Here is a 16,587-nt window from a genome sequence, read left to right on the forward strand (position 1 = left end):
TGTGGCAGGGGGAGGACGGTTACAGATCCCATGCTGTGTGGCTCTGTGATCCTGTCTAAGGACCGGCGCTTAAGATCTGTAACTGCCCTCCCCCGCCACAAAGTCACAGAGCAACCCACCCCCCCCAACATTACATCAAAACAACCTCCCAGACTAACCGGGGCAACTAGTCACTGCATCACTGCACTGTGTATGTGCCCTGCTGCTGTGCCTGCCCCCGACTATGTACCCTGCCAAAGGAGACTGTCCTGTCCAATTTCCAACCCCCTTTCCCCTCCTCCTCCAAAAGAACATGATTGAAACAGTAGTTAACAGAAACGAATTTTTTATTATCAACTACACATGGCATTGGGAGGTGAAACTTGGACGTGGGCTTGTGTCAGGCGGGAAGGAAAGAACTTTTCAAATTTTGGGAAATGAGAGCCTTCTGCTACTAGAGCTCTCTGCAGGGGTGGAGTGAGAGTTAGCAGGGACTCTGCCGCCTCTCCTTCTTTGCACTTTGGGTGAGGTGGGTATGGGACTTGGTGGCGGGGGAGGGCGGTTAGAGATGGACTGCAGCGGGGCTCTGTCCTCCTGCCTCCGTTCCTGCAGAACATCCACAAGGCGCCGGAGCGTGTCCGTTTGCTCCCTCAGTAGTCCAAGCAGCGTTTGAGTCGCCTGCTGGTCTTCCTGCCGCCACCTCTCCTCCCGATCCATGTTGGCTTGGTGCATTCGGGTCAAGTTCTCCCGCCACTGGGTCTGCTGTGCTGCCTGGGCTTGGGAAGAGGCCATAAGCTCAGAGAACATGTCCTCCCGTGTCCTCTTCTTCCTACGCCTAATCCGCGCTAGCCTCTGGGAGTGTGATTCCAGGCTAGGTTGTGAGACAGTCGCAGACGGGGCTGTGGAAATGGGAAAAAGGGAGTGAATTCCTCTGAAAGATAAATGTAGTTGTGAACAAAGAACATAGTCTTTCTCTGTGAACAAGACCATGCACAGCACCTTTCACATGCGCACTCAGCACAAGGTCGAATTCTCGGCCTTCGCATTCTGTGCCTGGGGTCTTGAACAGCACATTTGAGAAGCGAGGCAGCACAACGGAATTTCTGTTGCAGGCAGACATGGTAAGCCGTACACTTGTGGCAGTTTAAAACTTTTATATTACCACTGGCCTCATTTCACATTTAAATCAATGTCAGTCCCTGCTGCCAGCAATCCGGCAAGCGGGAACTCTGCCCCTGTCCCACCCCCTCGCGGCTGTCCCCGGGAATGATCCCTTTCGGCTGCCCCTCTCCCGCCTCCACCGCGTGGCTGCAAACCAGCGGTGACAGTTCTGTAAAGGAACGGGAAAGCAGTCCCAACACTAACATTCCCCTACCTAATTAAAAGCAGGTCACCATGGCCGACATCACCCTGATGAGGATCTCCGAGAGCGACAAAGAGAGAATGCTCCGGGAAAGCCTCCAAAGACCAGGGCCGTATGCCGCCCTGCTGTGCAGAGCAATGATCCCCGAGTACTTGATAATCTCGTGGCGCGGCAACGTGTCGTACTTCGGAGGACCCAATAAGGCCGCTCTCCCCAAGAACCTCATGCAACGGCTTTCAAGTTACCTCCAGGAGAGCTTCATCGAGATGTCCCAGGAGGATTACTGCTCTATCCCCGCACATATAGACCGCATTTTACTGTAGCTGCAGTAGCAGGGAATACACAGTAGAGCGGCTTGTGCAGGACAATCACTGAAAACCGGACATTGCTAGATTTCTTTTCAAAACTTGCACTGCCCCTTACTAAACCGTTAAGCGCCTAGGGCACACTAATCATGAACAACCCATTCTTTTAATTGTTAATATTCCTGTTTTGTTAAAAATAAATGTTTAGATGTTTACAACACTTACTGGCTGATCCTTCACCAGATTCTGTGTCCGGGGTAATGGCTGGGGACGCTTCGTAGGGGATCTCTGTAAGGGTGATGAAGAGATCCTGGCTGTCGGGGAAATCAGCGTTGTGAGAGCTGCCAACTGCCTCGCCCTCCTCATCTCCTTCCTCATCTTCCCCGTCCCCTAACATGTCTGAGGAACCGGCCGTGGACAGTATCCCATCCTCAGAGTCCACGGTCACTGGTGGGGTAGTGGTGGCGGCAGCACCGAGGATGGAATGCAGTGCCTCGTAGAAACGGGATGTCTGGGGATGGGATCCGGAGCGTCCGTTTGCCTCTTTGGTCTTCTGGTAGCCTTGTCTCAGCTCCTTGATTTTCACGCGGCACTGCGTTGCATCCCGGCTGTATCCTCTCTCTGCCATGTCTTTAGAGATCTTCTCGTAGATCTTTGCATTCCTTCTTTTGGATCGCAGCTCGGAAAGCACGGACTCATCGCCCCACACAGCGATGAGATCCAAGACTTCACGATCAGTCCATGCTGGGGCTCTCTTTCTATTCCCAGACTGCACGGCCATCACTGCTGGAGAGCTCTGCATCGTTGCCAGTGCTGCTGTGCTCGCCACGATGTCCAGACAGGAAATGAGATTCAAACTGGCCAGACAGGAAAAGGAATTCAAATTCAAATTTTCCCGGGGCTTTTCCTGTGTGGCTGGTCAGAGCATCCGAGCTCGCACTGCTGTCCAGAGCGTCAACAGAGTGGTGCACTGTGGGATAGCTCCCGGAGCTATTAGCGTCGATTTCCATCCACACCTAGCCTAATTCGACATGGCCATGTCGAATTTAGCGCTACTCCCCTCGTCGGGGAGGAGTACAGAAGTCGAATTAAAGAGACCTCTATGTCGAACTAAATAGCATCGCAGTGTGGACGGGTGCAGGGTTAATTCGATTTAACGGCGCTAACTTCGACATAAACGCCTAGTGTAGACCAGGCCTAAGAATGGGGCTCCCTGGGGAGACGGCTTTGCTGAGTTATGCCAAGCCAGCTGCACCGAGCAGCTACAGCCGGGAAAGTAATTTCCCAGGTGGCTTTACAGTGCAATGGAGATCAGGGTGCCTGCATCACACCCTTGTTACAAGGCCCTAATGGAGAGATTTACAGGCGAAGTTGCTTGGGCAGCTCCCTGGTTCATTAAGTACCATAATAAACCCTCTTGTCATAACACATACCTGGCTAGTCACTGAGAACACCTGGGCCCTGAAAGCTGCTCTCAGGGAGGAGGGGGAAAAGGGGTCATAGCCCCACCTCCTCCCACAGATTTCTCCACACACTCGCTTCTAACTGAGCAGGGAGGGGAGAATCCCTCAGATATAGAAGCCAGCGGGAAGATCCAAGGAAAGGGCACGTCCATGCAGAGAAACATACACCGCATGCACTCACTTACACACACACACACACACACAGGAGTACTTGCACAGCACCAACGCACATACTACCACAAGTACGTGCACATATGCACTGCCGTGTACAAACACACGTATGCAATATGCTTGCGTATACACACACACACACACACTCTTCTCCATGGCTGGGCATCAAGGCCAGAATATTTGACAATGTTTATTTTTAATTAATACAAACGTGTGAATGCATTCGGTGAACCTCTGCTACTTGAAATAATTCCTCCGCCTTTGGAGGCCGCACCACGGTACTGTACTGACCACTCACTTCCTCGCATCTAGTGGAACAAGTAAACAGATGTTGGGTGGCTGGGGCGGGTGAATCACTTCACCTGTTTGTTACACATTGTCACAGCTTTATAGATCATAAAAATCCACTAGCTGAATACTATTGGGGGGCAGCACTGTGTGTGCAGAGTTCAGTCCAGTCCCCAAGCCATGCAGGGATCCCCGGGGGAGCAGGGAGCGCAGAGGAGGCTGTGGAGAGACAAGTCTCCTAAGGTAAGAGCCATATTGCCCTGGAGAATGACAACCACCGACAGCCAGCTGACTGCACCTTGGCAGCTAACAAGGCTTTCAACTTCAGCTACAGCTTCCCTCCAATAACTTCCCAGCCAAATACAGCACGTTTGCCTGACGGGGACACAGGTGCTAACGCAGCCCACAGCCCACTAGTTGTGGCAGAAATGTGTTCCCAGAGGAAACCGCCCAGACTTGCTCCTCCGAGATCTCCGCAGCACATCCACAAGGTGGGTGTGAGGACGTGCTGGGGGAATGGCCAGGTGCCAGACATCGCATGGGTGTGGCTCTCCTATTGACCAGCTCCCCCACCAGACAGGGACAGAGGGGTGAGGTGCTGGGGAACAAACAGGCTCTCATCACTTTCTGCGCCGAGGAGGTGCACGAGGCATAGCAGAGCCTGGGATCCAGCTTCAGAGGCCCGGACACGCAAGGATAAGCTGCAGCAGCGCAGGCGTATCTGGGGTCATGCCAGCTGTCAAGACTCTGACTCGCCACCTGGGCATGGAGGTGCCCAACCAAGAGATCAAAGGTCAATCTGCAGATTTATAGCTTAAGGCCAGAAGGGACCATTCACTGGGCTCTTCGATCTAGCAGAGAAAGCTGTGACACGATCCAGTGGCTGGAAGTCGAAGCTAGACAAAAAAAATCAGACTTATTTCCATAAAGGCAGAACTTTTTAACAGTGAGGTTAAGTAACCACTGGAACAATTTACCAAGGGCTGCGGTGGATTCTCCATCACTGGCTGTTTTTAAATCAAGACCAGACTTTTTCCCTCCCAGCTCTGCTCTAGGAATTGTTATGGGGCAGGTCCCTGGCCGGTGTTATACAGCAGTGCAGACTAGAGGATCACAGTGGTCCCTTCTGGCCTGGGACTCTGCAAATCTAGGAATTGCAATCACCTTGTCCGACCTCCTGCCTAGCACAGACCACAGAACTTCCTGCTTCTAGTCCAATAGCTTTGCTTGAACGAGAACGGCTCCTTTTGAGAAAGATTTAAACATTCCTAGGGTCAGAGACTCCACTACAGCCCTTTTTGCTTCTCTCTCAAGAGTGCAGGGGGGCTGGAACTAGGGGGTCCCAATGGTTTCCGTCACAGACCGGGTTTACGGTTCGGTTCAATGGCTCAGCACCCCCACTATACAAACTATTCCACCACCACTGGCCGAGTTCTTCACGGACACAGAGCCCGAAGCCGGTGCGCAGCAGCCCCAGTTCCAACCCTTCCCCCTTCAGCGCTGCTCCTTACAAACACGTCACCAGAGGCTTTCCACGCAGCCTGTCCAAAGACCGATACAGCTGCCAGAGATGGAGAAGCAAAGCGCGCGACCCAGCTCAGTCTAGAAATCCAAGCACATAGAGCTGCTGGAAAAGACGGCTCCCGACTCCTGACCATAAACCCACGGCGATCAAGCCAGCAGTGCACCTCGCTTCGCGCAACATGCCACGGAAGCCTAGGGTGACCAGATGTCCCAATTTTATAGGGATAGTCCCGATTTTTGGGTTTTTTCTTATATAGGTTCCTATTACCCCTCACCCCCTGTCCTGATTTTTCACACTTGCTGTCTGGTCACCCTACGGAAGCTCTCTGGAGTGGCGGCAGCATAATGACGTCCTGCTTCCGCATCTTGCAAACCTGGCTGGTTCTGCCTCTCTGCAGAGCCCCACCCTGCATGCTAGGCGTGCCAGCTTTTCCAACACCCTTTCCCCGCCCCTTCTGAGGCCCTGCCCCCACTCCCTCCAGCCCCCCTCCCTCCATCGCTCACTCTACCCCACCCTCACTCATTTTCACTGGGCTGGGGCAGGAGGTTGGGTTGGGGTGCAGGCTCTGGGGAGGGGTTGGGGATGAAGGAGGGGGCTCTGAGAGGGAGTCTGGGTGCGGGAGCGGGTTCCGACCTGAGCGGGTGGGGGGGGGTCATCGAGGTGCAGGCTCCAGCCGGGCAGGTGCGGGAGGGGATTCCAACCTGGGACAGGGGGTTTGGGGTGTGGGCTGCGACCGGGCGGCACTTACCTCAGGCTGGTGGCGCAGCGGGGCTAAGGCTCCCAGAAGCAGCCAGCATGTCCGGCCCCTAGGCAGAGCCAGCCAGGTGGTGCCGCCCCCGCAGCTCCCTTTGGCCGGCGTTCCCAACCAATGGGAGATGCGGAGCCAGCGCTGGGGGCGGAGGTAGCAGATAGCGCTTCCCTGATCGTCCCTGCGCCTAGGGGCCGGACATACCGGCCAGCTGCACAGAGCCAGGCTAGGCAGGGAGCCTGCCTTAGCCCCGCTGCACTGCCGACCAGACTTTTAACGGCCCAGTTTTCCGATTAAAAACCACAGGCCTGGCAACCCTACCTGCATCATCAGCCGCAAATAGGAGGTAGCATCCGACAGCAGACACTGGAGGGCTTGTTCTGAAATGGAATCTGGCCACGCTCGGCAACGTGCACCCATGACCCTCCATGAGGATTATAGTGTTGGCTGGGCAAATAACTGATTGGGTTCAGCCCTCGAACTGACCAAACAGGGAAAAAGTTCTTCCCACCCACTCTGCTCCCCCACACCTAGCTACATTTCAAAAACAACAAACATTGACTTTTCCAGAAACCTCCCCCCTCCTTTTTTCCAGCCAAAACGGTTTGCCAAATTCATGAACGCCTTCAGCTGACCCGAACGTGTAAACTATTCACAGAAAAATTTCACCCAGCCCTAGTCAGCAGTTTTACAAGCACTTAAGACATGCTACAATAGTTTTATTAGTGAACACTTGAAACCAAAATATCTTGTTTAAGATGCGTATTTCTGCTGAAAAATTTGTTGTACAAGACACTCCTCCCAGCAAGAACATGCACAGCTGAAATGCAGCAAATTAAATTCAACTCAGAATTCTTTTCCCAGTAAATGCGTTATATTAGGCAATCTGAGTGATGTGTCATCACTTGGAATTATATTTGATACAAAAAAAAAAAAGATTCTCATATTTTAAGTCCAAAAGGAACCACTCTGATCATCTAGTCTGACCTCCTGTATAACACAGGCCCTAGATCTTCCCCCAGATAATTCCTAGAGCAGAGCTTTTAGAAAAAAAATCCAATTTTCATTCAAAAATTGCGTTATGGAGAATCCTGCGCAACCCTTGGAAAATTACTTCACTGCTTAATTGCTCTCATTGTTTAAAAACTGATGCCTCATTTCCAGTCTGAATTTGTCTAGCTTCCACTTCCAACCTTTCCTCTGCCAGATTACAGAGCCCATTTGGAATATTTGTTCCCCGTGAAGGTACTTGGTCTAGGATTTATTTTGGGGCAGGTCTCTGGCCAATGATATACAGGGGGTCATCAATGATCCCGTCTGGCCTTGGAATCTGTGTTCAAGTCACCTCTTAACCGCCTCTTTGTTAAACTAATAGATGGCGCTCCTTGAGTCTATCACAATCAGGCAGGTTTTCTAATCCTTCAATAGTTGTCGGGGCTCTTCGCTAAACCCTCTCCAATTTAGCAACATCCTTCTTGAGCTGTGGACCCCAGAACGGGATTCAGTATCCCAGCAGCAAATGCACTAGTGCCAAATACAACGATCACCTTCCGACTCGGTTTTCCCGTTTACACATCCCAGGCTGGCATTAGCCCCTTCAGCCACAGTGATGCACTGAACTCATGCTCAGCTGATTATCCATCGTGATCCCTATTTTTTTTTCTTGGCAGAGTCACTGCTTTGCCAGATAGAGCATGGCCTACATGCTTTGTCCCTAGCAGTATAACTTGACATTTGACTGTATTAAAACACACGTTGTTTGCTTGCCACCCAGCTTACCAGGCCATCAGATCACTCTGTAGCAATGACTTGTCCTCTTCATTATTTACCACTCCTCCAATCTCAGTGTCCTCTGCAAACTTTATCAGCAATGATTTAACATATTCTTCCAGGGCATCGATAAATATGTTGAATGGTGTAGGGCACAGGTGCAGACTCCGTGGGCAGCTCCCCATGGCCCCACCCTACCCCCCTGCTCCAGCTCACCTCCTCTTCCTCTGCAAGCGCGCTGCCGCGTCCTGCTTCTCCCCCCTCCCTCCCAGCGCTTGCACCGTGAAACAGCTGATTCACGGGGCAGGGAGGGAGGGGAGAGGAGGGGGGATGTGGCGTGCTGTGGGGAAGAGGCGGGGCTGGGGAAGGGATCCAATAGGGGCAGGGAGGGGGCGGAGTTAGGGCAGGGACTTTGGGGATGGCGTTGGAATGGGGACAGGGCAAGGGGCAGGGATGAGGTGGAGTCGGGGCGGAGAAAGGGGCGGGGGGGCGCAGGCACCCACTGGCGCCAGAGAAAGTTGGTGCCTATGGTATAGGGCCAAGGACCAAACCCTTTGGCAGCCCACTACAAGCCTCCCTGCCCCCTCCAATGATGATTCCGTTTACAATTATATTGAGACCTACCAGCTAGCCAGTTACCAATCCATTTAACAATCAAAATGTCGTTTGACTAGGCAACCACACATATGAAAGAATTATATCAACACTAGGACCTTATCAATCGAACCTGTCATCTTGTCAAAAAATGGTATCAAGTTTGATAGGATCTATTGCCCATAAATCCATGGCATTAATTATATTACCCCCTCCTTTAATTCTTTATTAAATGAGTCCCATATCAGCTGCTCCATACTCTCACCCAGGGTCGTAATCAGGCTGGCAAACCCATGATTACCCAGGTCATCCCATTTACTCTTTTTTAAACACTGGCCCACCTAGCCTTCTTCCAATCTCCAGGACCTTCCTCAGTGTTCCAAGATTTATTGAAAAGGTTCCAGTGGTTAATTATCCACGCTGTTAAAAAACGTGCCTTTTTTACTTGCCCAAGTTCGTCTAGCTTCTGCCTCCAGCCACTCAATCTTGTTCTGCTTTTGTATACTAAATTAAAGAACCCTCTACCATCAGCAACCTTCTTCCCCTGTAGGTATTTATAAACCATGATCACGTCATCACTTAACCTTCTGGAGAAGCTACTTCAGTATGTCATTTTAAGGCAGTCTGCAGTGTAGTTTCCAGGATATTAGAAAGACAAAGTGGATGAGGTAATCTCTTTTACTGGGTCAAGTTCTGTTAGTGAAAGAGACCAGCTGACCTGAAGAAGAGCTCCATATAAGCTCAGAAGTTTGTCTCTTTCATCAGCAGAAGTTGGTCCAATAAAAGATACTACCTCACCCACATTATAAGGCAGGATTTCCAGACTTTGAATCATTCTTGTAGCTCTTTTCTGAATCTTTTCCAATTTTTTCAACATCCCTTTTGAAGTGTGGACACCAGAATTGGCTGTGGTCTCCAGCAATGGTCACATTAATGTCTTATACAATGGTACTGCCATCTCCCCGCTTCTACTCAGTATTTTCCTGCTTATAGATCAGGAATGCATTAGCCCTCTTGGCCTCCACATTGCACTAGGAGCTCACGTTCAGCTGGTTACCCACCATGACCTAAGTCCCTTTCAGAGTCACTGCTTTCCAGGATACAGCCCCCACCCAGGAAGCGTGAGCCACCTCCTTTATTCCTAGCTGAAGGACATTCCATTTGGCTGTATTAACACACATGTTGCTAAAGTGAGCTCAACTTACCAAGTGACCCTGGTCATCCTGTATATACGACCTGCCCTCATCATTGTTTATCACGCTGCCAGTTTTTGTACTGCCTGCAAATTCAGGCCAAATTAGAAACATACCCGTTGAATGAGGAGTCCCCATTTACAGTAAGTTCTTAAGATCTGTCAGTTATGAATCCATTTAATACATGCTGCATTTATTTTATGTTAACTCTTCATCAGAACGCTCGTGGCAGTCTAGTGCCTTGCTGAAGTACTAGTACGTCAACATGTTCCCTTTATCGATTAACCCTGTGATTTCATCAAAGTAGATTTCAAATTTGTCTGTCGAGACCTATTTTCCATAAAACCACACTGATTGGCATTAGTACTTCTACCATCCTTTACTAACTGCATCCGCTGTTCCATGATTCTGCATAGGATCTATGCCAGGTTAGCCGGCCTATAGTTACCTGGGACATCCCATTTATGCTTGTTAAATATTGGGACAGAATTCGTTTTTTCTCTGTCCTCTGGAACTTCCTCAGGATTCCAAGATTTATTAAATATCAACATCAATGGCTCAAAGAGGTCCTCTGCCAATTCTTATCAAACTCTTAGATGCAAGTTATCTGGGTCCTGCCAATTGAAAAACGTTTAGTAGTCGCTGTTTCACATCCTCCTTAGTTACTGTCAGAAAATAAAGTATTTCATTATTACTGCAAGATGTGTACACTCCATCCAGGTTCTTTATGAATATATAAAGAATTTATTGAGCACGTCTAGCTTTTCTGCATCATTATTGACAATTTGACCATTTCTAATGAGTAACAGACCTACCCCCTTGCTAGTATTTTTTTTTGTTCCTGATATACACCCAAAAAAAAAAAATCCTTCTTATTGTCCTTTACTCCACTGCCCATGTTTTTCATTGGTACAAAGGGGGCTGCAGGGGAAGTAGTCTGCAGTCACTTCTGGGGAGATGGGAGTTTGGACGGGTAAATCCAGCGGTAGGTGAACAGAAGACAGAGCAGGGAAGTAGGATGGAGTCCTGGGAAATAGCGACAGGATCTGTAGTTGCTGGACATAGGAGTCCCTGGGCTAGAACCCAGAGTAGTGCGTGGGCCCGGATTCCCCTACCAGCCACTGGGAAAGTGACAAGACCTGGCCTTGGGCTGGAGGACTGTCTGGAATGGCATGCGGACCGCAGACCCAGTGGCACTTGGATACCCCACAAGGGGAGGACTATACAATGACCTGGCCAGCTGGGTGAGTCACGAAGGAGCACTGCAAGTTCTGGGGGAAAAGGTGGGGGGTTATGATGTGAGCAACTGTTGGAGGGCAGGGGGGGGCTTCTGACCTGAAAGGAGCTAATCCCTAAATGGAGCCGCAAGGAAGCACTCCAAGGGTAAGTGAATGTTACACATCAGTATCAATTTTACCCGTCCCTCTGCCGTCGCAGCCCCGTAAAGTGTTTAGTATTTGATGATTCCAAACAGGAATCAAATCCACTCAAATCCATGGGCCTGGCTGCTTTTCCAGTGACCAGCTCTTATGAGCGCTCCTGCTGCCTTTATCGCAAGGACTTTATTAAAGGACTGGCCAGCAAGGGCACAGGGCATCACACACACTGGCCATGGTATGCAACATTTGCTATTTACCACTGGGTCTGCCCCGTCACATGCATTTCCCCTGTAGACAGATTTATTTCAGTAGTAACAACCAACAGTGTGAACACAAGAGTTCGCCATGTCAGCCATGAGGCCGAGGGGAGCATCCTTATATTTGCAATTTTGGAAGCTCATGTTCTTGCTAAAACGTACACCCCTGCGGTGGGCATTTCTGGGTAGACGTCATACCTGCAGCTAATGGCATGGCTGCCTTCTCAGCTTAGCAAGATGCAATCCTTCCTCTCCCACAAACCACTCCAGCCATGATGCTGGGCTGCAGGAGGAGACATCAGGCTGGCGACAACAGTCATTCCCATTAGGCTTAGACGGTTTGTCTTTCAAAGCGGATATGGGAATGCAAACGATCACTCCAAAGGGAGAGCAGCTTTGAAATACAGGATTGTTTAGTTTAGAGTCGTTCCTGCAACAGCCTCCTAAACCAATGGCTCTCAACCTTTCCTGACCACTAACGGCCAATGGGAGCAGCTGGAGGCGGTGCCTGAAGCAACAGCCACACACCCCTGCGCCCCTCCTCCCCCAGGTTCCGTCCGCTTCCCGGAGCGGTGCAGGGGCAGGGCAGGCAGGCAGCCTGCCCTGTCCCCAGTGCGCGTTGGGCCGGAGCCCGCCCCCTGAACTCCCTCCTGCAGCCGAACCCCCTGTCCTGAGCCCCCTGCCGCACCTCGCACCCCTCCTGCACCCCAACCCCACACCCTGCCCTGAACCCCTTGCTGCACCCCGACCACCTGCCCTGAACCCCCCCCGCTGCACCTCGCACGCCGACCCCCTGCCCTGAGCCCCCGCTGCACCCTGCACCCTGACCCACTGCCCTGAGCCCCCTGCCGTACCTCACACCCCTCCTGCACCCCAACCCCACCCCCCTGCCCTGAACCCCCTGCTGCACCCCGGCCCCCTGCCCTGAACCCCCCCCTGCTGCACCTCGCACGCCGACCCCCTGCCCTGAGCCCCCGCTGCACCCTGTACCCTAACCCACTGCCCTGAGCCCCTGCTGCACCCTGACCCCGTGCCACACCCCTCACCCCTCCTGTACCCCACATCCCAACTCCCTGCCCTGAGCCCCCGCCACACCCCTCCTGCCCCCCCTGGGGGCAGGGAAGGGGCAGAGTTGGGATGGGGATTTCAGGGAAGGTTGGAAGAGCGGGGCGGGGCCTCATGGAAGGGGTAGAGTGGGGGCGGGGCCAAGGGCAGCGGGGGGAGAGGTGTCAGTAAATGAGGCCCTCGGGCCAATGTACTACTCCTCATGTGGCCCTCGTGGTCATTTGAGTTTGAAACCCCTGCTCTACACTGAGTAACCAGGTAAATAAGAGCCATCCCAGCAGCAAACCCGCCCAGCACTGACTGCTCAGGGGAGTGCGTTTCACAGATTAAACCAGAACACTAAATAATTGGAAATTGTTCTCTCTGATGCATTTCCCCTGCAGGCACATTTACTTCAATAGTAACAAATAACAGTGTGAAATCAAGCTTGAGTGGAATCCATTGCACAATTTAGCCACATATACAAGGACACCGAGCCGGGGGAAAAAGCAGGATCAGCTCTGTCCACTCATGGAGCAGGATACAGGGGGTCAAGACCGAGCTCATGTCAGTAACCTATATACTGAACTTGGGGCGACAACAGGGCTAGTGTCCCAAAACTGAGGAAAATTATGAGCGAAATTTAGAAAGATGTGAATGAAAATTGGGAGTGCTTTAAGAAGAGTTTATTAGAGGGCCAAAAAGCCACGATTCCACAATCAAAACAAGATGACAACTTTGGATAAAAGCCCATCCTGGATCAGTGTGAAATGAAGGCAGCAATTAGAAACAAATAAGCAATATATAACAAATGGTGGAAAAGGGGTAATGATACAAATTAGGAGTTATGAAGTGCTGAAAATTGATAAGGGAAGCTAAAGGCATGGGGAAAAATAAGGGAAGAGCTAAGGACTATAAGCAAGAGTTTAAGTATATTAGGAAAAAAAAATCCCAGCAATGCTATAGAGCTGTTACTAGATGGAGATGGTAAAATTGTTAATAATGATGCAGCAGCAGTCAATAAATATTTCTGTTCTGTACTCGGAAAGAAGCAGGATGATGGACTTGTACTGTAAAGTATTTCATCATCCTCATGTGGTACATTAATAACTGAGGAGGATGCTAGATGATACAGATTTTTAAAATCATCAGGCCTGGGTTACTTGCACTGAGGAGTCCTAAAAAGCTGGCTAAGGAGATCTCTGGTATGCAGATAACTTTTCATACATCTTGGAATACCAGGGAAATTCCAGAAGACTGATAAAGTGCTAATGCAGTACTGTGCCAACAGACAAAAAGGGCAAGCGGAATGACCCATTAACTATAGGCTTGTTAGCCTGACATCTGTCCTAGGCAAAATAATGGAAATGCTGATACAGGATTCAACTCATAGCAAATTGAAGGACAGGAATGTAATTAATGCCAGTCAACAAGGCTTTACAGAAAATAGGTCTTCTCAAACATAGCTGGTTTCATTCTTTTATGAGATTAAAAGTTTGGTTGATCAAAGGTTACTACTTAGGGCTTTGTGAAGCCTTTTGAGTTAGTACCATACAACATTCTGATTAAATAATGAGCTCTACTCAATATCAATAGAGAACTGACTAACTGACAGATCACAAGAAATAGTTGTCAATGGGGAGTCATCATTGCGGTGTTTCTAACGGGGTTCTGCAGGTACCTAGGGTACCTGATGCTCTTCAACGATCTGGAAGTAAATATGCAATCATTGCTGATAAAAATCCGTGGACGAAGATTGGTGTAGTGGTGAATAATGATATGGGCAGGGCAGCCTTCTAGAGTGAACGGATTTGCTCGGTAACTGGGGCCATTGAAACAAAATGTAATTTAAGACAACCAAATGCAAAGTTACATATCTAGGAATAGAGAATACAGGCCATCCCGACAGACTGGGGAACTATACCCTGGAAAGCAGCGACTCTGAAAAGGATTTAGCAGTTACAGTGGACAAGCATTGACCGTGATCTCTCAGTGCGATGCTGTGGCAAGAAGCGCCGGTGTGATTCTTGGATGTATAGAACTCTTCATTAGGGGTGTACAGTTCCTACCAAAATGGGGGCAACTGGGGCCTCTAGGGGCTACTACAAATATTTAATAATAATAATAGGGCTATAGAAATATGACAGAGTGGAGCGAATACTGAGACAAATAGACTGATCATTCTTCACTGGAGAAGAAGATTGGTCTTGTGGTTTATGAACTTGAATTTCAAATACTTACAACAGTCTCCACACTAACAAGCTACAAACCAAGAATAATTTGCTGACATTATATGATGCATAACTTTGAATAATGCTGACATTTTTTAAACCACCTAGAGGATCTGGACAACGGGTTCCCATTAAAACTAAATTTGGAACGAGGTGTCCAAATCCCCTTTATCCGGTGAAACAAGCACCCTAATTCAAGAAAATTGCAATCTGTTTTTGGTCTATTCTCATGAGAGGAAAAGAAAACTTCTGCAGGTAAACAGTTTGTCCCAACCTACCCCAGAATTATGTGCAAGGTGCAACACCGCAGAAGGGGGGGAAATAGCTAGGAGAAATGGGACTGAAATTCAATAAAGGAAAATGTAGAATGCATATTAAGAAAGATATCCTAGCAATTAGATCTACCAGACCATGGCACGGGCTCCAAAAAGAGGAGATATTTGAACTAGACAATGGTCTAGTCCATTAATAGATGGAAATAGTAGAATTGCCAATAATAATGCAGAAAGGCTGAATAATTCAATACATATTTTGTATTTGGGGAAGAATAAAACAGATGATGTAGTCATACATACAATGATGAAAAATTTTCCATTCCAATAGTATCTCTGGAGGATGTTAACAACAGCTACTAAACCTAGACATTTTTAAACCCTCGGGTCCGGATAACTTGCATCCAAGATTTTGAAAAAGCTGGCCAAGGTACTCTCTAAAGTAGACCATTAATGGGATTTCAATAACTCTTGGAACACTGAAGAAGTTCCAGAAGAAAACTAATGTTCTGCTAATATTTAAGTTGGGTAAATGGGACACCTGGATAATAATAGGCCTATCATCCTGACATGGATCCTGGGCAAAGTAATGGATCAGATGATACAAGACTCGATTAATAAACAATTAAAGATTAGTCTGAATAATGCCAGTCAACAAGGGTTTATGGAAAGTAGATCCTATGCTATCAAACTAACTTGAGATACTTTTTGATGAGATTACAAGTTTGGCTGATTAAGAGAACAGTGTTGATGTAACATACTAGACACCTGTAAGGCATTTGACTTTGTACCACACAAGACAAACTGATTGTACTGAGATAAGGTGGCCAAGTGGCTAAGCAATGGACTGCTAATTCATTGTGCTCCGCGCTTGTGGGTTCGAATTCCATTTTCATCGATTCTTCGTCTTTGGACTCAACAGAGGGGTACACAGGTGAAATTGAATAGCCTCTGATATACAGTACATCAGACTCCATCATTTCTGGCCTTAAAATGTGTGAAACAACATTCTGATTAAAAATTAAAACAATACAAAATTAACACAGCATGCACTAACTGGCTAACAGGTCTCAAAATGTATCCATCAAGGGGTAATCATAATTGAACGGGTATATTTCTTCTGGGGTCCCACGGGGATCAGTTCTTGGCCCAATGCTAGTTAATATTTTTTATCAATGACCTGGAAAAACCACCACATCACTGATAAAATTTGCAGATGACAGAAAGTTTGGGGGAATAGTAAAAATGGAAAGGACAGGTCACTGGTACAGAGTGATCTAGATCACTTGGTAAGTTGGGCACAAGCAAACAATATGCATTTTAAAAACAGCCAAATGTAAAGTCATACTTCTAGGAACAAATAACGTAGGCCATGCTTACAGAAGGGGTCACTCCGCGAAGGAGTGACTGCAAAATATATATATTGATAGATAGAGATCATGGTGAATAATCAGCTGAACTTTGAACTCCCAGCTCATGGGATCCTTGGATGTACACATGGGAATCTCAAGTAGGAGTAGGGAGGTAATCTCTCTGCATTTGGCACCAGTACATCAGGGCGCTTGGACCCAGGTCGACTCAATTCTTGGGAAGCAGTCTTAGCTGCCGCACCACACCAACTCACTGAGTTACCAGGGAATTCAGAGAGTTGGGTGGCCCAGCTTCAAGGCACTTCACTCTAGCACAGAAAGGTCTAACACAATCCAATGGCTGGAAGCTAACGCTAGAGAAATTCAGACTGGAAATAAAGTGTAAATTTTTAACAGGGAGGGTTAATGAACCATTTGAACAACTGATCCAGGGTTGTGGTGGGTTGTCTGGCACCAGCAAGTTAAGTCAAGATTGGATGTTTTTTCCTAAAATATGTGCTCTAGTACAAGCTGGACTTTGGGGAAGTTATGGCCTGTGTTATGCAGGAGTCAGACTACATAGACTCATAGAATATCAGGGTTGGAAGGGACCTCAGGAGGTATCTAGTCCAACCCGCTGCTCAAAGCAGGACCAA

General features: G+C 48.8%; 2 protein-coding genes across 6 annotated transcripts in view; both read right to left on the minus strand.

Annotated features, from left to right (window-relative positions):
* The window catches only part of EPHB2 (EPH receptor B2), a 248,857-nt gene that overhangs the window by 198,558 nt on the left and 33,712 nt on the right, over positions 1-16,587 (minus strand). For 4 of the 5 annotated variants that reach the window (XM_042852985.2, XM_042852983.2, XM_042852984.2 and 1 more), the window contains exon 1: positions 6,164-6,287. The exons of the other annotated variant lie outside the window; for it this stretch is intronic. In XM_042852985.2, coding sequence (XP_042708919.2) covers positions 6,164-6,272 — 109 coding nt within the window. In that variant the 5' untranslated portion in view covers positions 6,273-6,287. Of the gene's footprint in view, positions 1-6,163; positions 6,288-16,587 lie in introns of those variants that run through there. 5 annotated transcript variants of the gene reach the window in all.
* LOC135976988 (uncharacterized) lies at positions 309-2,577 on the minus strand. Its single transcript, XM_065575311.1, has 2 exons — positions 1,873-2,577; positions 309-878 (listed from the first exon to the last, which is right to left on the minus strand). Exons 1-2 carry the CDS (start codon positions 2,447-2,449, stop codon positions 403-405), a joined length of 1,053 nt encoding a protein of 350 aa, XP_065431383.1. The 5' UTR covers positions 2,450-2,577; the 3' UTR covers positions 309-402.

The sequence above is a fragment of the Chrysemys picta genome, chromosome 21 (assembly GCF_011386835.1).
Source record: "Chrysemys picta bellii isolate R12L10 chromosome 21, ASM1138683v2, whole genome shotgun sequence".
In the NCBI taxonomy this organism is placed as follows: Eukaryota; Metazoa; Chordata; order Testudines; family Emydidae; genus Chrysemys; species Chrysemys picta.

Excerpts from the sequence above, each read along its gene's own strand:
- LOC135976988 (XM_065575311.1), bottom strand. The coding sequence starts at position 2,449 with ATGCAGAGCTCTCCAGCAGTGATGGCCGTGCAGTCTGGGAATAGAAAG. Across the intron at positions 879-1,872 it reads ATCTGGTGAAGGATCAGCCA|CCCCGTCTGCGACTGTCTCA; the intron begins GTAAGTGTTGTA and ends CCATTTCCACAG.